At 44.7% G+C, this 24,529-nt stretch overlaps 1 protein-coding gene across 16 annotated transcripts in view; it reads right to left on the bottom strand.

Moving 5' to 3' along the window:
* Window positions 1-1,145: 1,145 nt before the first annotated feature.
* Window positions 1,146-24,529, bottom strand: part of Aak1 (AP2 associated kinase 1) — a 164,159-nt gene continuing 140,775 nt past the window's right edge. For 4 of the 16 annotated variants that reach the window (XM_017592818.3, XM_017592817.3, XM_039108159.2 and 1 more), the window contains 5 exons: window positions 21,944-22,045; window positions 20,766-20,867; window positions 19,385-19,495; window positions 17,569-17,679; window positions 1,146-8,204 (listed from right to left, as the gene is read on the bottom strand). In XM_017592818.3, coding sequence (XP_017448307.1) covers window positions 7,081-8,204; window positions 17,569-17,679; window positions 19,385-19,495; window positions 20,766-20,867; window positions 21,944-22,045 — 1,550 coding nt within the window. In that variant the 3' untranslated portion in view covers window positions 1,146-7,080. Of the gene's footprint in view, window positions 8,205-12,101; window positions 16,745-17,568; window positions 17,680-19,384; window positions 19,496-20,765; window positions 20,868-21,943; window positions 22,046-24,529 lie in introns of those variants that run through there. The other 12 variants (XM_017592822.3, XM_017592821.3, XM_063286531.1 and 9 more) reach the window with 5 other exon arrangements.

Raw genomic sequence — 24,529 nt, 5'->3', positions numbered from 1 at the left:
CTAGCCCTATTCTCCCCTATTCGGTCATTGGGTAATCAGCTTCTTTATTGACCAATCAGAGAATAATTGGGAGCAAAATTTTGCAACCAAAAGAGGGAGCACAGAAATCAGCATGTGAAAAATACAAGGATAATCTTTACACAGAGCACAATATTTATGCCCACACAAACTGCAGCCCAGATTCCACAAATCAAATCTAAGGTGAACTCAAGGAAAAACATAAGGAAAGACAAGAATCTAGAGAGACAAATCTCAGCCATCTGGTAGTGTGGTTTTTACTGGCTTTTCCCACTGGGAGTTCTGTTCTTCATAGAAAGTTCAGGAGGAATCTTTCACCCAGAGCATCTGCAGAGTCTCAAGTAAGAAGGTAGTTTTGTCTGGGGCTGCAACCTTGAAACACAGAACACTTAAGAACTTTGCTGTTTTTGTTTTGTTTTGTCTTTTTTTTTCACCTCCAAACAAGATTTCTCTATGTATGGCCTTGGCTGTCCTGGAACTCGTTCCGTAGATCAAGCTGGCCTGGAACTCAAGAGATCTGTCTCTGCCTTCCCAAGGGCTGAGATCAAAGGCATACATTCCAGGTAACACTGAAGAACGTTTAAATCACAGAAGTAGCCAGGTGTGGTGGATGACACATGGCTTTAGTCTCAGGCAAAGTAGAGAGATCTCTGTGAGTTTGGAGCCAGCTTCATTTACATAGGGAAACCCTGTCTCCAAAAAATACAATAGTAAAAACAAAACACAGAACCAGGTGGAGGTTTATATTTAGATGGTAAGTAAACTGGGAAAACGTGGGCCACTTTGCTTTCACTCGTGCACATGACACCAGGACTCCTCTGGGCCCCGAGTCTGCCAATACGATCTCTATGAACACAGCACATTGCCAGTTCTCCTGGAATCCTGCTAAGTCAAGCTCAAGAAAGTTCAAATACCACCCTGACTGTCTGCTTCAAATCTGGAACTAGATAGGCAGGTTCTCCCTCATGACAGGGGGTTCGAAATGTCCTAGGTTCTTGTGGGTCGCTCAGTGTCAACACTGGCTTGTTCTGGAGGATTAGAATCTGTCCCAGGCTCTGTGCTGGTGACGCGGGTGCCTAGGGACCCTATACTCCCCAGAGGATGCCACTTAAGAAAAAACACACAACTTAGTCTCTTAATTAGGTTCATTTTAATAGAGTATAGGAGTTTACAGCCCAAACGACTATCCATAAAACTATCAGATACATAAGCTAAATCACACTGAGAGAACACAGATCCAACAGCCTGCAATGAGAGGTATTACAGTAACTGCTAGGAATGACCTTCTGGTTTCCCCTCAAGATTGTTTGCATGCTAGGAATTCCTGAGGCCTGCTGACCTCAGAGCACTCCTTCCAGGCTGCTTAGAGCTCCTCACTCAATCAACTCCAAATACTGCCAGCAGAGGGCGCTCATCTTCCCTCCTTGAAATACGAATGGTCCTTGGCCTCTGTTATTTGGTTTCTGTTCCCTAAAAATGACTATCAAATGTTCCATTCAAATGACGTCTTGCAGGCTCTGTGGTGCAGGTCACCACTGTCCTCCCAGTGCCACCCACAAGAAGGTGCTTACTTGGGAAGGAGGCTGAAGCAATGGCTAGTCAGTTCCCTCACCACAGATGCAAACAACTCCATTTCTAACTTTGGAGGTTTTGGCAAAGGGAACCGAGTTGCTTGTGCCAGCTGCCGGTGGTCCCTTCTTAGCCCTCTTTAAATGATTAACTGGAAGGGCTGGAGTTAACGCCACGAAGGAAGCAGGAGGGATGCAGGTCTGCACACACAGATGCCGAGAACCTCTTCACAAGAATCTTTGGTAGACTTGCAGAACACAGCAGGCTCACCATGTCTGAAGGTCTCGAGGTGAAGGTGCTGGAGACTGGGCCAGGTCCTCACATAGTCGAAGCATGTGGGATCAGCCAACCCTGACCTGTCCTTGACTGATGTTTAAAAATCCATTCTGAAATTCCCTGACAAAAGGAATCTACGCCCTTTGATGCAGATGTGCACGGTTCTGCACAAGGCAGCACAGGCCATGCTCACTGTTCCCAGCAAGTGAGAACTATGGTGCACTTGCTGAAGCCAGAGGCTACTTAAACACACCCGACAAAACCTATGAACTTACAACTTAGAGACTTTGGCCTGAGCCACATGCAGTTAATATTTAGCCTTTGTGCGTGTGCAGGTGTTGAGACAAGGTCTTGTTATGGCCCAGGCAGGCCTTGAATGCAGATCGATCCTCTTGCCCCACTTCAGCACTTAGCTATTTTTGCTATTCTAAGGCACTCATTCTAGAGTCATGTAGGATGGGGGAAGGGCTCCTCTCCATCTCCAGAGGAGGGCTGGGTCCTGCAGACCCTTCTCTGTTCCTCTGTCCTTTATTCCACTTCACCATTAGATTGTCAAGGTTGGCCTGAGTCCTAACCAGACATTTTACAGTAGTAGCAGAGGAACAGCCATGAGTCTGACTGCTGAGCGCCCAATGACGGGTCTGTCAGAACAGGAGAGTGTGGAGGGAACAATTAAGGGAGAGCAGAAACAGGAGAGGGAGCACGGAGATCTCCAGGGACAGAGCAAAAACCACCTACAACTGGACACTACTTTTTAAACATTTTGAAACCTTTTCTTTAATGAAGTTTTTACTAAGTTTTCAAGTGTTCTGGTGGTTAAAACAAATATTGACAAAGGCTATGATTCAAAAACTGAAAACTCAAAATGACACGATTCTGCTTATGCCCAGAGTCTATTGTTTTAGGCAAGCACTGGAGGGCAGGGAACCAGGTGGCCGTGGAAAGTGTCAAGGTGCTCCGGCCTCCTGCCACTGGACTCCTGAAAACACCTTTCATCAAAGTGACTTTGATGCTGATGAAAATGCTGTGACTAGCAGCCATCTTGGAGTCGACCGGATATATTCTGAAGTTTGAATGCAAAGCCACCAAAGAGGGCAACATCTCTACATCTGAGGGCCCCAAGAGGACTCCACTGGGAGCTGCCCACTTCCTGCTGCTGAGGGCACTGCCACTCCTGGTCCCTGGTTTCCCACTTTAAGTTTCCTATTTGAAGCAACGCATGTATATCATACAATCTGATACATGTTTTGATTAATCTCATTTACAGAATAAAAATATGGAATTTCTTATCAGATCACTCTAATACTTCCCGCGCCAGTGAAGACTAGCTGGAAACACTGACAAGCACAGATTCCAACACATAAATACACAACAGGCTGCTAAGGCAGCATTTTCTTGACCATTTCGAAGAACTCAATTGCCAGATGGAACTGAGACATACCATGCATTAGTGAGAACACTGTTAGCGCTCTCGCTCTCGCTCTCTCTCTCTCTCTCACACACACACACACACACACATGCACACGCGCACACACACACACACACGCACACACGTTGGGGCATGTGACAGTACATAGGTCTTCAACTCCACAAGTGGGCCAGGACAGAACAGTCTGTGTGAACTGAAATCTGCTTTCAGCACCGACTTCTGTCCACTTTCACTGGTGGGCCACTCACCACCACATGACAGAAGCATCTTGTACTGTTCCCCAGACCAGAGTTAAAGAAACCCAGATCTTGCTAAGCTGCCTGGGCTAGCACTGATTTGAATTCACAAACCTTTTGCCTCCCATGCCACAGAGGTTCATTTCATTATCTCATTTCATTTGCTTTGACTCTAATCATGAATTGGGTGCTAAAAGGCTGTTCTAAGCCTAAGAAATTGGGAAGCGTTTTTCATCACACATAAGTTAACTGTGTTAGCAGTGCTCATTAGTCAGTTAATAGGGCTGAACCTAGGGCCTCGCTTGTGCCTGGCTCCATCTCGAGCTATGCTCCCAGCCCAGCGCAAGAAGTTCATTAGTACATGGTGGGCATGAGGCGATGCCTAAGAGCATTCTGGCTTATCTCCGTCTACTGAGTCAAAAGTCCCAAATCTCTGGTGTTTCCTACGAAATATACAAAATGACAAACACACAGCAGAAACTGAAACACGGAAAGCGCCGTACTTTGTTGACGATGTTTCCTCTTCCTTATTATTACAGTATGGCCACTGGGAACTTGCTACTGATTCACAGTCTTTAGGTATTTATAATTCCCTGTAAAACAACATCTCTGGATTTCCACTCAGGATGGCCTCCCACAAGATCTGTAAATTACAGATTCTTCCCAGTACCTCCTTCAGAACTCATCTGTTGGGTTATCATGTGTCAGATTTCCTTGACGAATCACTATGTAAGAAAAGAAGAGTCTGCATGTGGTCTCGTTCATTCTCTATTCAAAGATGGTAGACAGACTCTCCACTCAGTAGATCGCCAGCAAGAATAAAAAGAGGCCCTACGCCCACACTTCACAAATGATTAAACTATATAAGATAAAGAATCCATGATTTTATTCTAATTTGGACCTCTTGAGTTAAAATGACTGATTAGATGGAGCAATCCAGTAATCAAAGGAAGAACAGTTTGCAGCGCTGTTACCGAGGCGATGTTGACCTTGCATTTGAAGTTTCTCATCAAGAGACGGGTCCTTCTGTGTTGCCTAGGCTGGCCATGAGATCCTGGGCTCAAGCTGTCCTCTGCCCAGCCTCCTAAGCAGCTGGACTACAGGTATGTGCTGCAACCTGGGAGGAGCTGTGACATCAAGTAAGGGCTCTCTGAACATCCCCATCCTTTCTGCATGTACCTTGGAGGACTTCATCTGACAATAAGTGTGAGAGGTTTGGCTGCAAAGTTCCATGTGCATTAGTCAAACCACTTATTTAATAGAAAGACAATTTTATATCCACGATTATACAGGAAATTAAACAATAATATCTGCGAGAAAGCAAATTCCTAGAGAAAATATTTAGCCTTTACCGACGTGAAAGGCAGCTTTCTGGTGGGGTAGAGTCCCCAGACAGCACTGCTACGGGACCCAACACACTGCCTGTTATTTAAACAGGTGGAGAATGCTAAGAAGAAAAAGTAGTGAAAAATAGCCCCTTTCCCTCCCTAAAGACAGGGTTTCACTCACTGGCTGGCCTGGAACTAATGTGGACAGGCTGGCCTCAAACTTGAGATCCACCTGCCCTTTGCCTCACAAATTCTGGGGTTAAAGGTGCCTGGCATCACAAAGAGTAGCCATTCCTATGTTACCATCAGGACTTCTAGATTCCACTGTATTGCTTCTGTGTGCTGACGATACTGTGTGTGCTAAGTCTATCTTCTTCTGCTGAGTTCTGCACCCAAACCCTGACTTTCAAATTTAAAGGCTATCACAACTAATTGACTGCAAGCACAGCCTGGCACTCAGGCTTTAGTCCTGGATGGACTTTCAGTAATTCTTCTTTTCTTTTCTGGGACAGTGTGTCGTGTAGTCTAGCCTGCCCTTGGATTCCTTCCTCCTGTACCACCTGATTGCAGTAGTATGCTACCGTGCCTAGCTTCTAGCAATTTTTACAGCACTAATTTTAGAGTGGTACACAGCTCTCCACACCTCCCCAGGCAGGTGGAGGAAGTGTCTGAGGGCAGCAGTGAGAGTGCACCCGGGTCTGGTGCCGACTCTTTCCTCAGTGGACGCCCCCATGGAGTCAGGGCTTATTTTAAGGCAATAAGAATGAAGGGCATGAAAAACACTAGGCATGAGTCAGAGCCGTCCAGACATAAAAACACACTTCTGAATGCGCAGCCAGCCAGGCACCTGTCTGCTCTACTTTAACGCCCGAAAGGAACAGACCACTTAAGAGATTTGCAAGGACGATGGACCAGCTCTTTCCATTCTCACTTTACTTCCAGGGCAGGCCTGTACCCACAAAGAGGCAGTAGAAATGGGATGGAAAGGGCTGGAGGAAAAAACAGGCAAACTTAGGTTTGGGCTCCTGATTAAACAATGGTACCCAGGCAGAATTCCCAGGGGCTGGACCTCTGAAGATTCTCTTCCCCTGCTGCCAGAGAAACACAAGGACCGATGCCATTTTTGGCTGGGAGATGAGGGTATTGAGATTTGGTGACCTGGAATTCAGTACAAAGCCCCGGCTAGTCTCTAACTTGTGGCAATCTTCCTGCCTCAGCTTCCCAAGTGCTAGAATTACAGTCATGAGGTACCTACCATGCCCAGTTTCAGGAAATTGATTTTTCAAAACCAGGTAAACGGAATTTAAAAATTTACTCTGACACCTCAGTTCCAGCAGGATTGCCCCAAACTGTCCGACAGCTTCATTTCTACCATGAGAAGAAAAAAAAAAAATCTAAAAAAAGCCAAGGATCAAGTCAGGTCAACAGGTAAATGCAAGAAAACGAGTGATTTGATAATGGAGGTAGGCATGGTGGCTTCACTCAAAGGACAAAGGTTTCCTATATGCAGGAGCACACAAGGGTCCGCACTAGTCTAAAAAGTGGACTGTGTGTGTGGGAGGCGGTGTGCTTCCCCCACCTGTGTGCTCCTTTACTCGACAGAGAATCTGACCCACAGTATGCACCCAGACACTTGTGCACAGGGCCAACTTGGCTCCTACAGACTCAGTGGCAGATCCCAGAGTACTCTGAGAACTGCTGGTTCCATAGGAATGACTGATGAGTCGCCAGAAGATTAACGTCTCCAGATGTGCAGGAGGTTTGTATTGCTCTTCTTTCTAGAAAGCTCTCTGTTCCAAGAGTATTGAGTCCTGAAGGGATCAATCTTAATTCTTCAATGCAATTGACTCCGACAGGAGCTGTAGGAATTCAAAGTCATGGTATAACGTAGCCCCTGTTAACTAGGGGGAAAATATTCCTGGATTAAACAGGTTTCTGGGCAGAAAAACCATCAGAGTTCTGAGTGCAGTGGAAGGCCTCTAAGAAGGTGACACAAATGCCTACAAGTCTGGGAATGGATATAAACAAAAGCTGTGAGTGTAACTTAAGGAGCTTCGGCCGGGTCTTACGGCAATTTGGCTGGTTGCCTTGAAGTGACTCTGCTCTGAGGCAGGGGACTGCAAGGTCACAGTGGATGGGATATGCTCCCTGATAGGCCAGCCAGGAGTGATGTGATCGGTGCTGGTGGGGTGGGTGGAGGCAAGCCTCAGGCTATTCTCTGCTCCTAGGGTTTCTGTTTGCTAGCTTTTGAAGGAAAGGGAGCTAAAGCAAAAGGATCAGCAGTGGCCAGCTCTGTAGTCCTGGAGGACAGGGATGTGACAGACACAGAGCCAGCTAGCAACTGCTTATTGCTTTGTGAAACAATCTTGTAGGCAGCAATGGGCTGGGCTTCTGGACTTGGCTCATCTTCTGGGCTATAGTGTCGAGAATATTTGGATAAAGCCTGGGGGCGGAATGGCTTGCCAGCCGCTGGCCCTGAGAAGGCTTCTTTCTGGGGCTGCAGTCCTCTGTTTCTGTCATTAGGATGGCCCCCAGAGTTCATGGGAGACCCTCTGGGAGAGTTGCTGTCAAAATGGTCTGCTACCTGGACAGAGTGGGAGGGGAGACCAGCCTGCAGGGCAAAGCCAGTCACCGGATGCTGTGCCTGTGCAGGGGTGTACATGGCTCTATCACGGCCTGCAAGCAGGAGCCCTTCACTGGGCTGACTGAGGTTGGCCTGCATCAGCAAATCCTGTGAGGAACCCTGCACAGCCAGGAACTCTTCCACACTCTTCTTCTTGGTAAAAGGAGCTCTGGAGAACACATCCACTTCCTCTGCCTGGGAAGGAGCTACACTGCCCTTGGAAACAAAAGGGGCTTTGGAGAAAATGTCCACATCGGCTGCTGGAGCCAGCGAGCTCCTGAAAGGCGCTATGGCAAAGACGTCAGGCTCCCCGGGATCCTCTGAGGCCTGCTGGTTGACTGGCAAGAACCGGCTCTTTTTCCCGCTTTGCCCCCTTTCTTCTGGCTCAACAGACACTGCAGATTGAGAGAACAGGGTGGCTTCTCCCAGCTTCTCCTGGAGAGGCCTGCAGCTCTCATCCTCCTCTTCAGACTCCAGAAGAGGCCGAGACCCACTGCAGTCTAACATGTCCGCCTCCAGGTCAGTCCCTTCCTCCTCGCTGCTGTGGAAGGAGCTGTTGCTGGAAGGACCCTCTCGGGCCAGAGAATCAGACTCTAAGGCGTTCAAAGTCTTTGTGCCAGGAGCTCTGCAGGGATCTGGATAGAGGGGGAGGCCTTTGGTGCCCACGGCTTCTTTAAAGCGCTCTACAGTAATTACAGGACAAGGATTGGGCTCTCTCTGGAGACCTAGAAAAGCAGAAAATTTAGAATTAATTTGGATGCTGGTTCAGAGCTTTTGGGAACATTTAATGTTCAACTGAGCAGACACATCGTGGAACCAAAGGATGGATGTTGACAATGGAAAAACAGAAAAATAAAAAAGTCAAGCAAGGTAAATGCACACAGACTGAAGAGCAAGCAACCACCTCACACTGTGGATCATGATAGACACAATGGGCAGTAAAGGTGAACAAGTTAGGCACACTGACACTCAGGGCAACGAGGCAACACTCCTACTCGCAGGCCAGGCACGGACACCTGCTCTACCTGGCTCAAAGGCAAATGAAAGCAGCCCAGTCATTCTCCACACACACCAGACAGACTTGGGCTATGGAGAACCACTGCCTGGGGAGGAGCTTAACTTGGCATCTGGTATTGGCTCCACATGCAGAGGGACAGACCCTCTGACAAGCAGAGTTCGGCTGTCGGTAAGTGCGCGCTTACTTGATGGCGTACTGTAAACGGCACTCACAGAGCAAGTGATGCCCAATGCAAACACTGAGGGTACTTTCTGAGTCGTGCTAGATGATACCGACTTTGGCTGGAGTTGCCCTATGATTTTTGTTTTCAGAGTCCCCGGTTAGCAATGTTCTCTTTAATGAACCCACCATTGAATTCTTTAAGCAGAACTATGAGCAAACTCCAGATACTAGCGCAAGTGCTTCTGTAGGTAGAGGTGCCTCTGGGTGCACTGACTTTTAAAATCAAATAGACAATTATCAGAATGCAACAGAGCTTACCTTCCAAGAAATATTAGCAGGTTAGAAGTATGTCATTGGGCACATGTTAGCAGGAGGGTAGGAAAAAGGCATATGTAACTAAGCAAGAAGAATCCAGAGAAAGGGTAGTTGGGGTGGGGGGTGAGGACAAAATATATTTCTTTATGGGCTCAAAAGAGAAATACCACCAGACTGTTCCAACCCACTAGGATCTTCTCTACTGGCTATTCCCTCCCTATCTGGGCCCTCTCCCGCCACCCTCCTCCATCCCCAAACAATACCTAGCCAGATAGAAATGTCTCCTATACTCTGCTGGCTGCTAACATTCTTGCTTGAACTAAGCACACAGAGCACGGGGGGGGGGGGGGGGGGGACTGAACATTTTATAAAAAAAAAACACTATATAAAAGTATTGGTTTTTTCAAATCCTTTAACTTTGTAAAAGCAGTGCTTCATTTTAAGCAGTTGGCAAAAATAAGTTTCAGGTCCCCCCCCCCCATTTTAGTTTCTTTTAAAAAAAATGATTTATTTATTTATTATATATGAGCACACTGTAGCTGTCTTCAGACACCAGAAGAGGGCATCAGATCTCATTACAGATGGTTGTGAGCCACCACGTGGTTGCTGGGAATTGAACTCAGGACCTCTGGAAGAGCAGTCAGTGCTCTTAACCACTGAGCCATCTCTCCAGCCCCCCCATTTTTATTTCAAAACTCAAAATTTAAGTTCAATTCTATATGGTACAGTGTGGCTTTTGGAGTAATATTTGAAAGATGTGGTTTTGAAGAGAATGATCGTTTCCTTGCTCCGTGACTCTGCTGAGTACAGAGAAGTGCTGACACAGAAACCAGTCGGAGGCAGGACTTCCTGTAGCCTCACAGTGTACATGGACACAATTCTAAGTTTTCAGGCAAGAGAACCGAAGTCAGAATTTATCTCAGAGATACCCAGGTGACAAATTGTGAGGGAACTAAAATGACAGGGGGTAGGTGGAACTACTAACTTTCAAAATAAAAATCACCAAGAGGGGTTAGGAGCACTCTCTTACACGTCAGCCTCAGTTGACAAGAAAGGGTGCACTTCCTCTCCTTTCCAAAACTACCTGAACGCTGGTGCCTCTAAGCTGGCTACGCAGCAGAACAAAGTATCCTTTAGCACAGAGAGACAGAAGGTTGGGTCAAGCCAGTGACTGACCCTGGTATTGTATGGACTGATCATCAAATGACAGTTTTTACTGCAGTCAGTGACTTAAGGGAACTGAAATTAGATTCATTCAAACCAAGTTATGAACAGATTGTGAAAGGCAGTTGTCAACCTGGAAACCCAGGGCCTGATGCTGTCAATGAGATTCAGAGGCTTATGGGGCAGCAAGGAAAACTCCCTCATCCATAATGGGATACGCCCATGAAGAACATACCCAGCCCATGCAAACTACTCTGTTCTGAGTCAAGAACCCAGGAGAAAACCCATCTTCTTTGGCTTTTGAAGTGAATAGTAAGATATTTTATATTTAAAATACCAACAGCTTTAAAAGTTCAAAATCAGCGGAGTGTGTAGTGATTCATTCCTTTAATCGCAGCACTTGGAATGTCAAGGCAGATGGATATCTGAGTTCAAGACTAGCCTGATCTACACAGCAAGTTCCAGGCCAGACCAGGCTACACAGCGAGAACCTGGCATGTCTGTAACTCCAGAGAATTCTGGTGGTGGTAACACGGCAAACAAGAGTTCAGGGGAGAGGCATATAAAATCCTATTGACAGCTAACAGCTTTACTGTTGTTCACGTTTTTGGTGAATGCGCTCTTACAAGTACTTTTAGGGTGAATACCCTTGGCAGTGGAAACGGCCTTGAACCAATGGTGGACTATCTCTCATGGAACCTGCCTTCTAGGGAGGAAGGTTTCACCCAACTTACCCTCATGCCATGGTCAAGTTCTTTTGGTTACCAATGACAGTCACAGCAGATACCTTGCAACCAAAGGACAAAATCAAAACACAACAAAAATTCTCACCTGTTCTCCTAGTCCAGGACCTGGCCTTAAAGGGTATGAGGCCTTTAGTTTATCATAAGGCATTCTCTTATAACTCCCTCAAGCTGGGTCCTTTCTCTTTTTGTTTTAAAAACTTCTAGAAATAATCCCACCCAGTTTCTATACAGTTTGAGGCCATAACATGAGCTCACACATCTTCACCACTGCCTGCACTCTCCCAGGGACCAGTGTGGCACTCCTGGGGATGGCTGACCCCAGGAATGCTATCTGATTGGCAGTAAAGTCATTAGCATGCTCCCTAAAGGAACAAATTCAAAGATAAAAAAATGTATTACTGAGGACACATCCAGGCATGTGCTGAAGTGCTTAAGTAGCTGTCACAGGACAGTTTGCTACCTCCACCCCACAGACTCTAACTCGGGTCGTCAGGCTTGGCACAGGCGCTTTTATCCAATGGGTCATCTGGCTGGCCCCAAAGCTGAGATTTAAATTTTAGGCTGGCTACTCTGTAGGGTGTGTTAGAACTTTACTTGTTGCTATACTCTAACTAACTAAAGTGATGGTGACAGGGAATCTGTCAGGGAACATAAACAACAAAGTCTTGCCAAGGTCTGAGGTAATGGCTTGGGTATCAAGATTAAGAAGCAAAACACCCCAAGGAGATGTATGGGCTCAGCTGAAACTCCGTGTCTTAGAATGCGAGCAGAGCAGCCTGAGATCGCTGTAACCTTTGGGGTCCATCTAACTCCAGCACTTGATACTCCCTTATGCTAGGTAAATGTGAAAAAGTCCACAGCCGGATGCTGGGTGCAATTAAAAGAGAACTATTGCTCCCTGGGCATATCTTGCCATCCTAGTGTTTAACTCATTTGCCTGGGTGTATTAAAGACTAAAGTAGAGGAGAGCAGCTGCTAATTAGTGCCATCTTGTCACCTAAGTATGGGCCTGGCTTACATGTGCTGGTAGGTCTCTCATTCTTGACCATGATGGGCTTCATTCCCTAGGGTGGTCATAACTCACTAAACTTCAGGATGGCTTGCACAGCTGCTCACACTTCTCCTGTCCACTGGTATTTACAGCTGTTAAATAATGTGCTCGAGTCCTTCCGTAGGAGTAGGGCAGCTACCTTAAGCTATTTACACATCTAAACATCATGCACTTGTTTGAACAGATAAAAGCTTTATTCCTCTGTATGTTTACATAAGAAATTTGTTTACAGACTTATTTTATACAATACTTGCGAAGCAGTATTCATTTTTCACATTTTACTGCACAAGATAGCTTCATTACATCACTTTGCTTAGCTTCCCTGGGGAAGACAAGTTAGACTAAGGTAAGAATCCATCCATGTGATAAAGGCATGTACAACAGGGCAGAGGAAAATACCCACAGAGAGTGAATCTGGGACACTGCATCGAAGTGAGAAGCAACGAAGGACTTCCCTCCCACCAACCGTTGTAATCCTTTGAGAACTCTGCATAAGGTAGCATTACCCAGGCAGCCAACAGGCCTCAACCCTCCCCCTTAGAGAAAGGAAACCCAGGGGAAATATATAGGATATCTTGTTAAAGACTTTGAAATGGAGGCCAACTGGGACCCATTCAGTCCACAAAGCCAAGTACATCTAACTTGGGGAACATTATCATCACGGAAAGGAAAGGTCTAATTTTGCACTGGTAAAATGAGTCTCTAGAGAGGGCTATGAATCAGCTAGCAGTATCTGAAGTGTCTCACTCAACAACCCCACTGTAACCCTTACGCCAGCAGCCTCTCATTTGCTGAAGTGTCTGTCATCCCCTAGACTCCAGTCAGTGGCAACAGACTGTGGACCACCTTACAGAGCAGGAAGGTAAAGACCGTCAGAAGCCAGAGAGGCCTTGTCATGGGGACTTTAGCTTGGTCCAAGATGTCCACAGCATTTGGTTGTTCAGCTAAGCATGGACCCCCAGCCCCATCTCCTCACTCCCACAGCACTGCTGAAGACAGAACTAATCACCTGGTGGAAGGCTATGTTGGTTTGAATCAAAACAAACACTTATCAGGAAAAGCATAGGAAATGAGAATTGTAAACCATAAAAAATATTGAATCTTCAATTATCAGTGATCCAAGTTCTAGAATTCTGACCTGATCAGAAAGAGCCAAGTCCAACATGGAATGTGAGTAAATGACAGCCTCCTTTAGGGGTTGTCTTTAAATACCCTAAAGACCAGGGACTGCAAACTGTCCCTTACATAAAGTGAGGGTGTGATCCCTCTTGGCTATGAAGGCTTCTCTAGAAATTGCCCGTGGCTGTCACATGTCTTCAATGGTAACTGCTCTTCATCTCGCCCAGTAGTTCTGCCTTTTGGAATAGCTCAATCTTACTCGAAGGCAGAGGCGTGGGAGAAACACATAAGAAAGAATATGCTGGGAGCGAGGCTACTAGGAAAATGCAACCACGTCCTTGCTATTTTATCTGGTGATGTTATATCTAAAAACGAGAGTTTAAACAACTCAGATGCCACTGGCCTGCCAAGGGTCACCATTCACTTCCCAAGCAAAATCAGATGGTTCTGGAGGGAACATTCAGTTACATGATTTATTTCTGATATGTCTACTTCAGAAATCATTGTAACGATTAAGCTACTTAGAGGTGAACATTTTAAAATATCTCCTCTTGAGGACCATATTTTCAGAAACTTTGGGAATTAGGTTTGGTTTTCTACAGGGAATACCAATTTGTGATATTTTCTGGTACAGTAATTACTTCTATTCATCAGAGAGAAGATCAAATAAAAAATGTGCATATGGTATTTGTCCATATTTTAACAACAAATCCCTGATTATATGATTAAAATAATAGAAACCTCTGGATTCTGTTTTACTGCAACAGGTAAGGTTGTGTGTACCCAATATTACAGTAGGAAAATCTATCTTCAAGCTTTTGATGATGTGGGCTTTTATTCAGGTAACTAGCAAGTAGCAATAAGGTTATAACTGCTCATTCTAAGTCTGAGTAAATGCTGAGGAAAGCTGTAGGAATGGTAGGAGCACAGAAGCTACCTGAAGGACATCTGGATTGTACCATCCTTCATAGTCCTTCTAAACCAGTAGCACAATGTTGCTAGGCTTCTGCTGTCTCACAGAGCACCTATCCAGATTAATTCTGTGTAAACAGCCAACAGCAGCTCTGAGGAGTAAAATGACTGTTCAAGGTCTTAACTGTTAAGGTCTGGATGAGGTCCCAGAAGCCTGAGCTGCCCCAGCCCCTTCTCTTACCATCCTGCCTTTGCCAGCTCTGAGGCATACCAGTGAGACAAAGTAAACGGGCTAGCGAACAGGCGTGCAGCCCTCTTACAGTTCAGGCTTGTTCCACGCATCTCCAGTTACCACACACAATGCTCTTCTCAGGTCACTCCCTCAGCTTAGGCTGATACTGATCTAAGGAAGGCTGCACTGACCAAGTCACTAGAAAGTATTCCTCAACAGAAAAGCAGCTCTGCCCACAGAAGGCTTATTCTTGAAGACCAGCCCAGTCTCTGCTGTCTCACCCAGGCTTCAACCATCTTCCTTGGTAAAAGTCTGTGAGTTTTCATTAGTGTCTCTATTAAGCCTTTTTGAGCCAAATGACTACACAATATATCTCAATATAATTATGCTTGACACACGGAAGAAAGGTTTAGAGACACTTAACCTAATTTCTAGACTGCACTCTTCATAGCTGCAATTAAACTGGGAAAGTAGACATTTCATTATATTGCTAACGTTTGTATGAGAAAAAAAACAAATATGAAACACAGACCTAAAACATCCTTATTTAAAAATAAACATTTCCTTCATTAGTTTATACATTCTTTCTATGTCCAGGAAAGAGGACACAATCATTTCCTGTCCACCAAGGGGTTAACCAAGTCCTGCTTCCCTCAGCCCTCGTGTGGAGAGCTCCTCCGTGATATCCCCATCCTCGCTGCACACCGCGTCTTGCTTACTTGTGGAAACATCTCTTCTATCAGAGGCCTTTCCTCAGCTCATCTAGGTTCAGCTGGCACAGGAAGTATTTAAAGTCAGAAGGAAGACTGAGTGTCCACTCTTCCTGCTGTCACATTGATGGAGACAACGGTGGCCCTCCAGAGGGCAGTGTTTGCAGGCTCGTGCTGCTGGTGGTTCCCCGCCACTTAAAGTGCAATGTGAGCAAGAAAGAACAGCATCATGTAGAGAACACCATGGGGTTTGGGATTGTACAGCCCTGATGAACTGAGAGTCCCCGTCCAACCCTGGAGGATGGCACTGGAGGAAGGGAGCTCCCTGTGCCTGCTCCTCTTCTAACGGGTGATTTTTACCAAAGTGCTCTCCACACACCTTGATGTAAGTACACAGGGGTGACCAGGAGGCATGTTGTAGAGCAAGTGCAGAGCCTCTATTTAACTCTATAACAACAGTCTAAGGTTAGTGAAGAACTATTCTTTGTTTGGTCTTTGAAATCTAGGAAGCCAAGGAAAGCCAGCCGCACATATTTCATCAGCTTCAGCCTTCGACTTAAACACCAGAGAGAAGGTAAGCAGCCAGCCGAACTGTGCCCGGCACACTTATTTCTGATGATCTGAAAATAAACAACATGCCCGGGTATACAGAGACAGAGGCTGCTGAAAGCTTCCAGCAAGACATAACTCCACCACTCTAGGACTGCTATATGGTTATACACAGGAAAGAGCAAAACCCTGTACAGACATCTGATGTCAGACTTGAAATGCCAAGTGGAAACAGAACTATTCAGCATCTTCATTTATACACAATTTACAATATTTGATTCAAAATAAAAAAATCACAAGAAAAATACATCTGTTTCTGCTACAATTCCTTCCCTTCCCCTCCACCCCCCATGAAAAGTCTTCTAGTAAAAGGTATCATGTTCCCACCACTGTCTTGTTTTGGTCTGATTCTGAGATCCCAGCTTGGGCCAGGTAACATGGAAGGATGGCAATGCTTGGTGTTTATATCACATACACATTTATTCAAGGATCACAAACACTTGCAGTCACACCTCTAGATTTGAGAAACCACGATTCAATGGAAGCCAGATAGCTAGACAAATGCCAAGAAGGCTGCACATGGGGTGTAAGATCCCTTGGCTCAAACAAGGTCAAAGTTGGCTGGCTAGAGCTGAGCTCACTTTCTCTTCACAAACACATCCTACTGGGTCTGCCCTGTTGAAACTGCATGGCCTTCTCCAGACTTCTGCCTGGGGTGAGACCAGCCATAGCTGCCCTGTCCTCATGAGTGCATCAGGATAAAAAGCAGGATGGACACACATTCATCAGCATCTGGGAGACGGGCTACAGGACTGACACGGGGCCATTCCTAGCAAGAATGAGACAAAAAGTGTTCAGCACAGGCTCAGTGACAGCCAAGCTTCTGTGAGTGGATTCCAGCAGAGGTGAAGCTCAGGGCGGTTAGCGCTTGAGTTAAGATAATGCTATTGAAGATGGGGAATGAGAAAACACAGCACACTAACGAGAGGAGCTGGCCAAGGGATGGATCTGGAGGGGCAGAGATTTTTCTTTCCTTATCATTTCTATAGGAGAAGGAAAGGGGTAGGAGAAAGGAGCTTGAGGGCCCCTTATTTGCAGATTTAAAAAAAAAATCATTTTTCTCATAACTCCGTAATGAAAATGTATATTACGGCATGAAGGTTACAGAACTGTGTCTGCTCCTGGCTCACGGCTACAGGTCTATGAGCTGATCCACCAGCAGCAAAGACCTGGCTAGGTTGGGAAGACTGGACTCAGAGCTCCCACTGCTGTTCCTAGAGTGCCCACCTGGAAGCGGAAAGACAGGATTCAGTACAAAACAGAGGGTTAGGGTTAGATGTGCAGAGCAAGCGAAGGAGAAAAAGGAAAACAAAGAAACTCAGAGAAACAATATCTCATATTTAAAACGTCTTACATGTTGATTTCTAAACCTAGCCACCGCACCACCACCTCCCACCAACATCTTCCTCCATGCCCACCGCAGTAGAGGCAGCATACCACAGAGATGCTGCTGGCTCCAAACGACATGTCTGCCCGTAAGTTCTGGCTGCCATGCTAGCCTCCTGCCAACAGACAGCCATCTCTCACAGGGTAAACACTAGTTTATGTTGGGGAAATCAGCTATCAGGGTATTGTGATATGAACATGCTTTCCAAAGTAAGTAAGTGGTGCGTTTGGTGTTTTGTGCATGCTCTCATGGCTCAACCTAAGGAAGGAAAGACATGTTCCATAATGTCCACAGAGGCAGAAGATACCAAAATGCCACCAATAGCTCTCTGGGCAGAATCTGTGTCTATCACATATTTTCTAATTATGATAAAAATGCTCAACACTTCTGACATAGGCCTCAGGCTTCTACCAACCAGAGAGACTTTCTTTTTGGCTTGACATTTCATAAAAACTAAGCCTTCTCTAAATAAATCCAAGTCAGTGAGGTTTAAGCTACAGAGCAGCATCTCTACCTGCCTCACATGCTGGTCCAGCCTACACTGACTGCCATCATCCAGGGTCTTTCAGCAAATGGTGATGCTCCGGTTCACCATGCAGGCTAGGGCATTGCTTTGCTGAGAATGGACGTCAAGCTCTTCTCTTCTCTCCAGCCTCTTTCTTACCTTGTGTGTTTTTGGTTATCAGTACAGGAATAGGGTCAAACTCATCTTCTGCCACCTTTTCGGAGCCCTCAGCGACACCAAACCCTGAGATGAGATTACTATCTTCTGCAGCTTAATATAGAATACAAGCACACAAGCAAACAACAGAGGAAGAGATTAGCAAATGAGAGAACAGAAGGAGGCACCAAGCCTAAAGCCATGAACAACCACTATTCTTAAAGGTGAAAGCTCTTATTTTTGTGAATTGAAATAAAAGTTGGAAACAGGAAAACACAGGTGTATAAAAGTAAAACTTTAGAATTTACAACGTTAAAATTTCATACATAACTAAGAATTCTCCATTGTGTAGAGATCAAATGGTTGTGATGTGTCTCTGCAATGTTGATATCTTTATTGAGTCAATAGAGGCCTGGCTAACAACACTTGAAACACTCAAAGGAGAAACTGTAGAGGCCGAGGTATGGTTCCGTGGCAGTGTGTGTGCTAGCAAGTGCAAGGTCCTGTGTTAGGTTCCAGGACCCAAAACCAACAATGGAAGAGAAGTAGCCAATCTGTACAAGGCAAGCAAAGGCTCAGAGTCCCTGTTCTGTGAAAAAAAGACTTTTCCATAATTCTGAATGCTGGGTCACAAAAGCACACACATTGAGACCACCAGCACAAGTTTCTTAGACTATCCCCTTCTCCATTTTTGGGTTTGCTTTTTGTTTTGGATTTTGTGTTTTGTTTGTTGTTGTTGTTTGAGACAAGTCTTACTCTGTAGGCCTAGTTGTCTTGAATTTACGGAAATCAGCCTGTCTCTATCTCTTGGCCTGGGATGAAAGGCAGGTGCCACCATGCCCAGCATGTTCTCCACTCTAACTAAAGCTGGCCCCAGCAACGCTGCCCGAGCACCGTGTGGCAGGCAGTGCTTCTCTGTGGTTACACATTGCTACCGCACATCCCTTCCAGCCATCAAAGTCCACACAGGTAACTTCCTGTGCCAACCCTAAAACAAAACCAGCCATCATCCCTGTGACCCATGAGCTCTGTTTTCAGTTAGCTCTGGGCTTTCTTCTTGAATTTCCTTTAGGAGGAGCTTAACTTGTTCATTTTCCAATACTTCTCCAACACAGAAATAAAGCTTGCTATGGGCAAGCAAGCTATAACCACAACAGACCTCAGAACTTAATCCAAGCTAGGCTGCCTGCAAAATCTCAAACCAGATGAAGCCAAAACTAAGAAGTGAAAATGGTGGACCAGAGAGAGAAACCCAGTAATCAATTATGACTCAAAGGTGAAATAATATTAAAATGTTCACAGCTCAATTTTTGAGGAATGATTTTTTTTGAGGATATTGTTTCTTTACACTTAAAAACCTTGAATCAGATTTGATAAAATGATTTTACTTTTTTTCTTTTTGTTTCGTTTTTCAAGGCAGAGTTTTGGAACTAGTGCTATAGTTCAGGCTGGCCTTGAACTCACAGAGATCTGCCTGCTTCTCTGCCTCTACCTTCTAAGTATGGCTATGACTTTACTTTCTAAGGCTAATCAGTTGGCCCACCTATCCACCTATGTGGTTGGTCCTTAAGGCACGCGCTCCCAAGGGTAACATGGAATGTATGTATCCCAGTCCTTGTCAGAAAGCCATCCTTGCACCTGTCTGCAGTTGCTTATTAACTACTGTGAGAGGACCGTAAAAGACTACAAACCCATCTTTTCTACAGAAATGGACAGTTTGAACACTTTATTAACAAAGACTTTTGATAAGGGAAGTCCCCAGGAGCTGTTCAACTCTTCTGCTCAGGGATACATGTGGGTCCAAAAAGAAAGACTTTACCTTTATGAGTGGAAGCAGAGAGTGCTATGGGGGCAAACTCGTCCAGAAGGTCAGCAGTAGGGTTAGAAAGCAGAGAACAGTCAAGGAGAGAGTCTTCCCCCGTGAGAGAGTCTGAGTCCAGTTACCAGCATTCCAGGCAACGATGGCATTAAACAGCACACAACAATATTGTGAGGTTAGAGCTTGACTTTCAAATTATTGCATTTACAGGCCATATATACAAGCCAAGATACAGAAAGAAAATCAAAAGAAACATGTTAAGTTCTCTGGACTTTTAAGCACAAAAACATGTATGTATCCTAGATTCCATTTGGCAGTAACACATACGTATAGATTTTTAGCTTAGAAACTGTTCGTTAAACAATAAACGAGTCTGTGATTCAAACACACTTCTCGGTAGACACTGTTTGGAGAAAGGACTTTGAGGCTAGAGTCTCACTTAACTTTTCCACTCAGGAATCACACTGACGTGCTAACACTGGTTCCCCTTTGAAATGCCTCTTGCTACTTTCTTTCAGTAAAGAGTTGGGGAAAACCCAGAGATAAAACATTGGAGTGTTTCCTGGAGAAACATCCAAGTGAGGAACAGGAGAGGCCCAGCTTTGATTACCATCACATAAGGGGCACCAGCAGACAGTCTTATATCAAAGCATGAGGACTCAGACAAGACTGAAAGACTCAAAGCAATACTGGGTCCAAGGATGATTTCAATGTTTCCTGCAAGCTAAAGAAGAGTCAACTCTAGAGGATGAAGCTCTGATGTGGGAAAGAATTGTCAACAGGAAGGGCTGAGCTCCACAGAACCAATGCTGAGGACATGCCGAGGCAGCCATTTGTCTGCGCAGACTCCTGCTAAGAAGGCAGAGGAACCTGCTCCCAGTGGAGACAGTCTTTTTTCCCCTTTCTGGTACTGAGGATTGACTAGACCTAGGACTCTGTGCATGCTCTGCAAGCACTCTGTCACTGAGCTATATCCTCAGCTCTGGGCAAAGGGTAATGAATAGCAAATTCTGTAATCAGGGAGTCATTCTAAAGAAAAATATGGCTCCAGCTCTCTTGCTTTCTTGCTCTTAATCTGTCCTTTCGTCTCCCCCCCCCTGCCCCTCCCTCTCCTATCCTCTCAACTCCCTTCCCCATGCCCCGAATAGACTCTATTCCATACAAAAGAAAGAAAGAAAAAAAGAAAAACATGGCTCCAAAAAGTATTCAGTTCATAAGCACAAGGATATACTCTATATCCAGAAGCAAGACTGTAAGAATAATTCATAACATCCACTATAAAACCAACGAGAATGCAAATAAACAGAGGTTCATCTGCCACAGGTGGGAAGCCCTGCTCTGAGGCTCCTGCACTGACCAGCTCTGCAGCTCCCTGACTGACCTGTGCGGTTTGAAGTCACAGATTCCGTGTGAGATGGGAGGCGCTGGGCAACAGGTGGCTCCAGCCCAGGTATGAGACTCTCAACAGCAGCATCAGCTTTTTCTTTTGTACCAGGGCATGAACAGTGGAGAGGAAGGGATGAGAGAAGGAAGAAGTCAGAGGCTGCTCAGGAAAACCTGGGAAGGCTCACTTCCACAAGTCTCGGGCCAGATGCAAAGCACAGCCTGTGCACCTATTCCTGCTGCATTTGGATGGCTGAGCATGCGTGCACAAGGTTAACCATCAGGAGTGTACGCTGATCACTGGCCCCTACAAATAACTTTGGGATACAAGCTACTTTCAAGCAACACGTTCTTCCATGTCAGAAAAGACTGGCTTCAAGACAGGCAATAGTGACTCACACCTGTACCAATAACTATGGAGGCTGAGACAGGAGGATTGCCATGAGTTTGAGGCCAGCCTGGCTATATACAGTTGGCTTCAAAAAGCCAACAACAATCAAAACAGCTTCATTCATCATTAGTTTCAGCAATCCCCCCCCCCCACTCCTTGAGCCAAACCTGGAATAAACATCCTCTAATCTAATGCACAGTTCTCAAATTTCCCCCACTTGACCCTATGATGTAGGAGGGAAGGGCTCTGCATATCACAATGCAGAGATGAAGACAACTTTCTGTGAGGTAATGGCATTCCTAAGTGCTAGCACTAAAGTCTAAGGGCTAAGTCCTTCAAGAGTTCAGGTTTAGGTAACTGAGTAAGCAGGCCAGGCAACTGCCCTGTTTATCAGACATCCTGGTATGGGTAGTGTTCCAAGCTTTGGCCTTCTAAAGACGAATCAGCTCAAGTCTATTAAATCGGTGAAGTTCCAAAGACCAGTTAGAAATCAACTGTTTCACAAAGGTTTTCTTCCACAGATTCTTCCTTACTCATGAAATTTACTGGAGAAATCACAGAACATCAGTGATGACCAGAGATACAGGTTGTGTGCATGGAAAACGGGAAAAGTCACTTCTTTTGGAGTAGCAGGAAGGGAGTTAACAGTCTGGACTGCTGTATTCCCACTATGCACAAAGGCTACAGAGGTCTTGGTCACCTCTGCCCTCCACCCCCAATCCCCATGCCAGAGCTTCTCCCAACCCCCATAGCAGGCATGACTGAAGAAATAGACCGTGTTTTACCAATCACAGCATCGGAAGTGCTGCCAAAAGGATCTGTCATAGGCAAGAGGTCAGGGAGCAGAAGAGAAGTGTCAGGAGATTTGAGTCCCTCGATTAGTTTTTCTGGGTTGGGAGAGAGGTAAAGAAAAGGGGAAATGCAATGAGATTATAGAGCAACCGCAACGTTTACTGCTTTCCATGACAACGGCTTAGGGGCCCGCACTTTAAACATTCACCATAAAAACAAAGACCATCAGGATCTTGTTAACAGTATGCTTTTCAAGGGGCAGCAAGCTTGGTTCAGTGGGTAAAGGTGTTTGCCACCATGCATGAAAAACTGAGTTCAATTCCAGGGACCTCACCAGTGCAAGAAGAGAACAAATTCCTATAAGCGATTCTCTGACTTCCACACATGTACTCACACACATACAACACAAAATAAATGTTAACCAATAAGTGTAATTTTCAAAATTGTGTATCCTTCAAAAGACTTTCCAAAATGAGAAGGTAAAAAAGTTACTTCCCCAGGTAAACTTGAACTCAAGGTGAGGTCATTGGGTCTGTTTATCCCTTGTTTTCATTTGAGGCATAATTTACATGATAACCATAACCAATTTTAAATGTGTAGAACATGGTGAATGTTGACAAGCTTATACGTTCAAGTAATCACCATTAAAGCGATGATACGGACTGTTTCCAACATTTTCAAACTCCTGTACCCCATACAATAAATGCTTCCTTTTTATCACAGGCACTAGCAATATAGGCCTGGGTTTTATCTATTTAGTTTTGCCTTTTTTAGATTCCCAACACTGATCCCTTTTAAAAAATACATGTAGGCAATAATGACACTGACCTTCTAATGCTCCTGCCTCCACCTCCTTAGTGCTGGGACGACAGGCATTATATGTTGCTGAAGACTGAACCCAGAACCTTGAATGTGCTAAGTAAACATTCTACCAAGCAAGCTAAATTCTAAACTCCAGATTCTCATTTTATTTTTTGTTACTGTATTGTTGTTTTTTTATTTGCTTGTTTGTCTTTGTTTAAAGAAACAGTCTTACCAGGGTTACGTAGTTCTCTGGCAGAACTTTTGGGGTCACTTAAGTATACTATTATATCATCTGCAAATCGTGATATTTTGATTTTTTTTCCCTTCCAGTCTGTACCACTTTGAACTCCTTTCGCTGTCTGATTGCTCTGGCTAGGACTTCAAGAACTATATTGAGTAAGTAGGAAGAGAGTGGGCAGCCTTGTCTAGTCCCTGATTTTAGTGGGATTGCTTCAAGTTTCTCTCCATTTAGTTTAATGTTAGCTACTGGTTTGCTGTATACGGCTTTTACTATGTTTAGGTATGGGCCTTGAATTCCTGTTCTTTCCAGGACTTTTATCATGAAGGGGTGATGAATTTTGTCAAATGCTTTCTCAGCATCTAATGAAATGATCATGTGCTTTTTATCTTTGAGTTTGTTTATATGGTGGATTACATTGATGGACTTTCCGTTTATTAAACCATCCCTGCATACCTGGGATGAAGCCTATTTGATTATGATGGATGATCGTTTTGACGTTTTCTTGGATTCAGTTTGCAAGAATTTTTTGAGTATCTTTGCGTCGATATTCATAAGGGAAATTGGTCTAGAGTTCTCTTTCTTTGTTGGGTCTTTGTGTGGTTTTGGTATAAGAGTAATTGTGGCTTCATAGAAGGAATTCAGTAGTGCTCTGTCTGTTTCTATTGTGTGGAATAGTTTGGACAGTATTGGTATGAGGTCTTCTGTGAAGGCTGATAGAATTCTGCACTGAACCGATCTGGTCCTGGGTTCTTTTTGGTTGGGACACTTTTAAAAACTGCTTCTATTTCTTTAGGAGTTATGGGGTTGTTTAGATGGTTTATTTGTTCCTGATTTAACTTTGGTACCTGGTATCTGTCTAGAAAATTGTCCATTTCCTCCAGATTTTCCAGTTTTGTTGAATATAGGCTTTTGTAGTAGGATCTGATGTTTTTTTAATTTCTTCAGAACTACTTAACCTGATAAACAACTTCAGCAAAGTGTCGGGGTATAAAATTAACTCAAACAAATGAGTAACCTCCTCTACTCAAAGGATAAACAGGCTGAGAAGGACATTATGGAAATGACACCCTTCACAATAGTCCCAAATAATATAAAATATCTTGGTGTGACTTTAACCAAGCAAGTGAAAGATCTGTATGACTAGAACTTCAAGTCTCTGAAGAAAGAAATTGATGAAGATTTCAGAAGATGGAAAGATCTTCCATGCTCATGGATTGGCAGGATTAATATAGTAAAGATGGCCATTTTGCCAAAAGCAATCTACAGATTCAATGCAATCCTCATCAAAATTCCTACTCAATTCTTTATAGAGATAGAAAGAGCAATTTGCAAATACATTGGGAATAACCAAAATCCCAGGATAGCAAAAACTATACTCAACAATAAAAGAACTTCTGGGGGAATCAGCATCCCTGACCGCAAGTAGTATTACAGAGCAATAGTCATAAAAACTGTATGGTATTGGTACAGAGACAGGCAGATAGATCAGTGGAACAGAATTTAAGACCCAGAAATGGGGTTGGGGATTTAGCTC

Source organism: Rattus norvegicus, chromosome 4 (genome assembly GCF_036323735.1).
Source record: "Rattus norvegicus strain BN/NHsdMcwi chromosome 4, GRCr8, whole genome shotgun sequence".
NCBI lineage: Eukaryota > Metazoa > Chordata > Mammalia > Rodentia > Muridae > Rattus > Rattus norvegicus.
The sequence above is the reverse complement of the archived record's forward strand: the minus strand, read 5'-3'. Positions and strand labels throughout refer to the sequence as shown.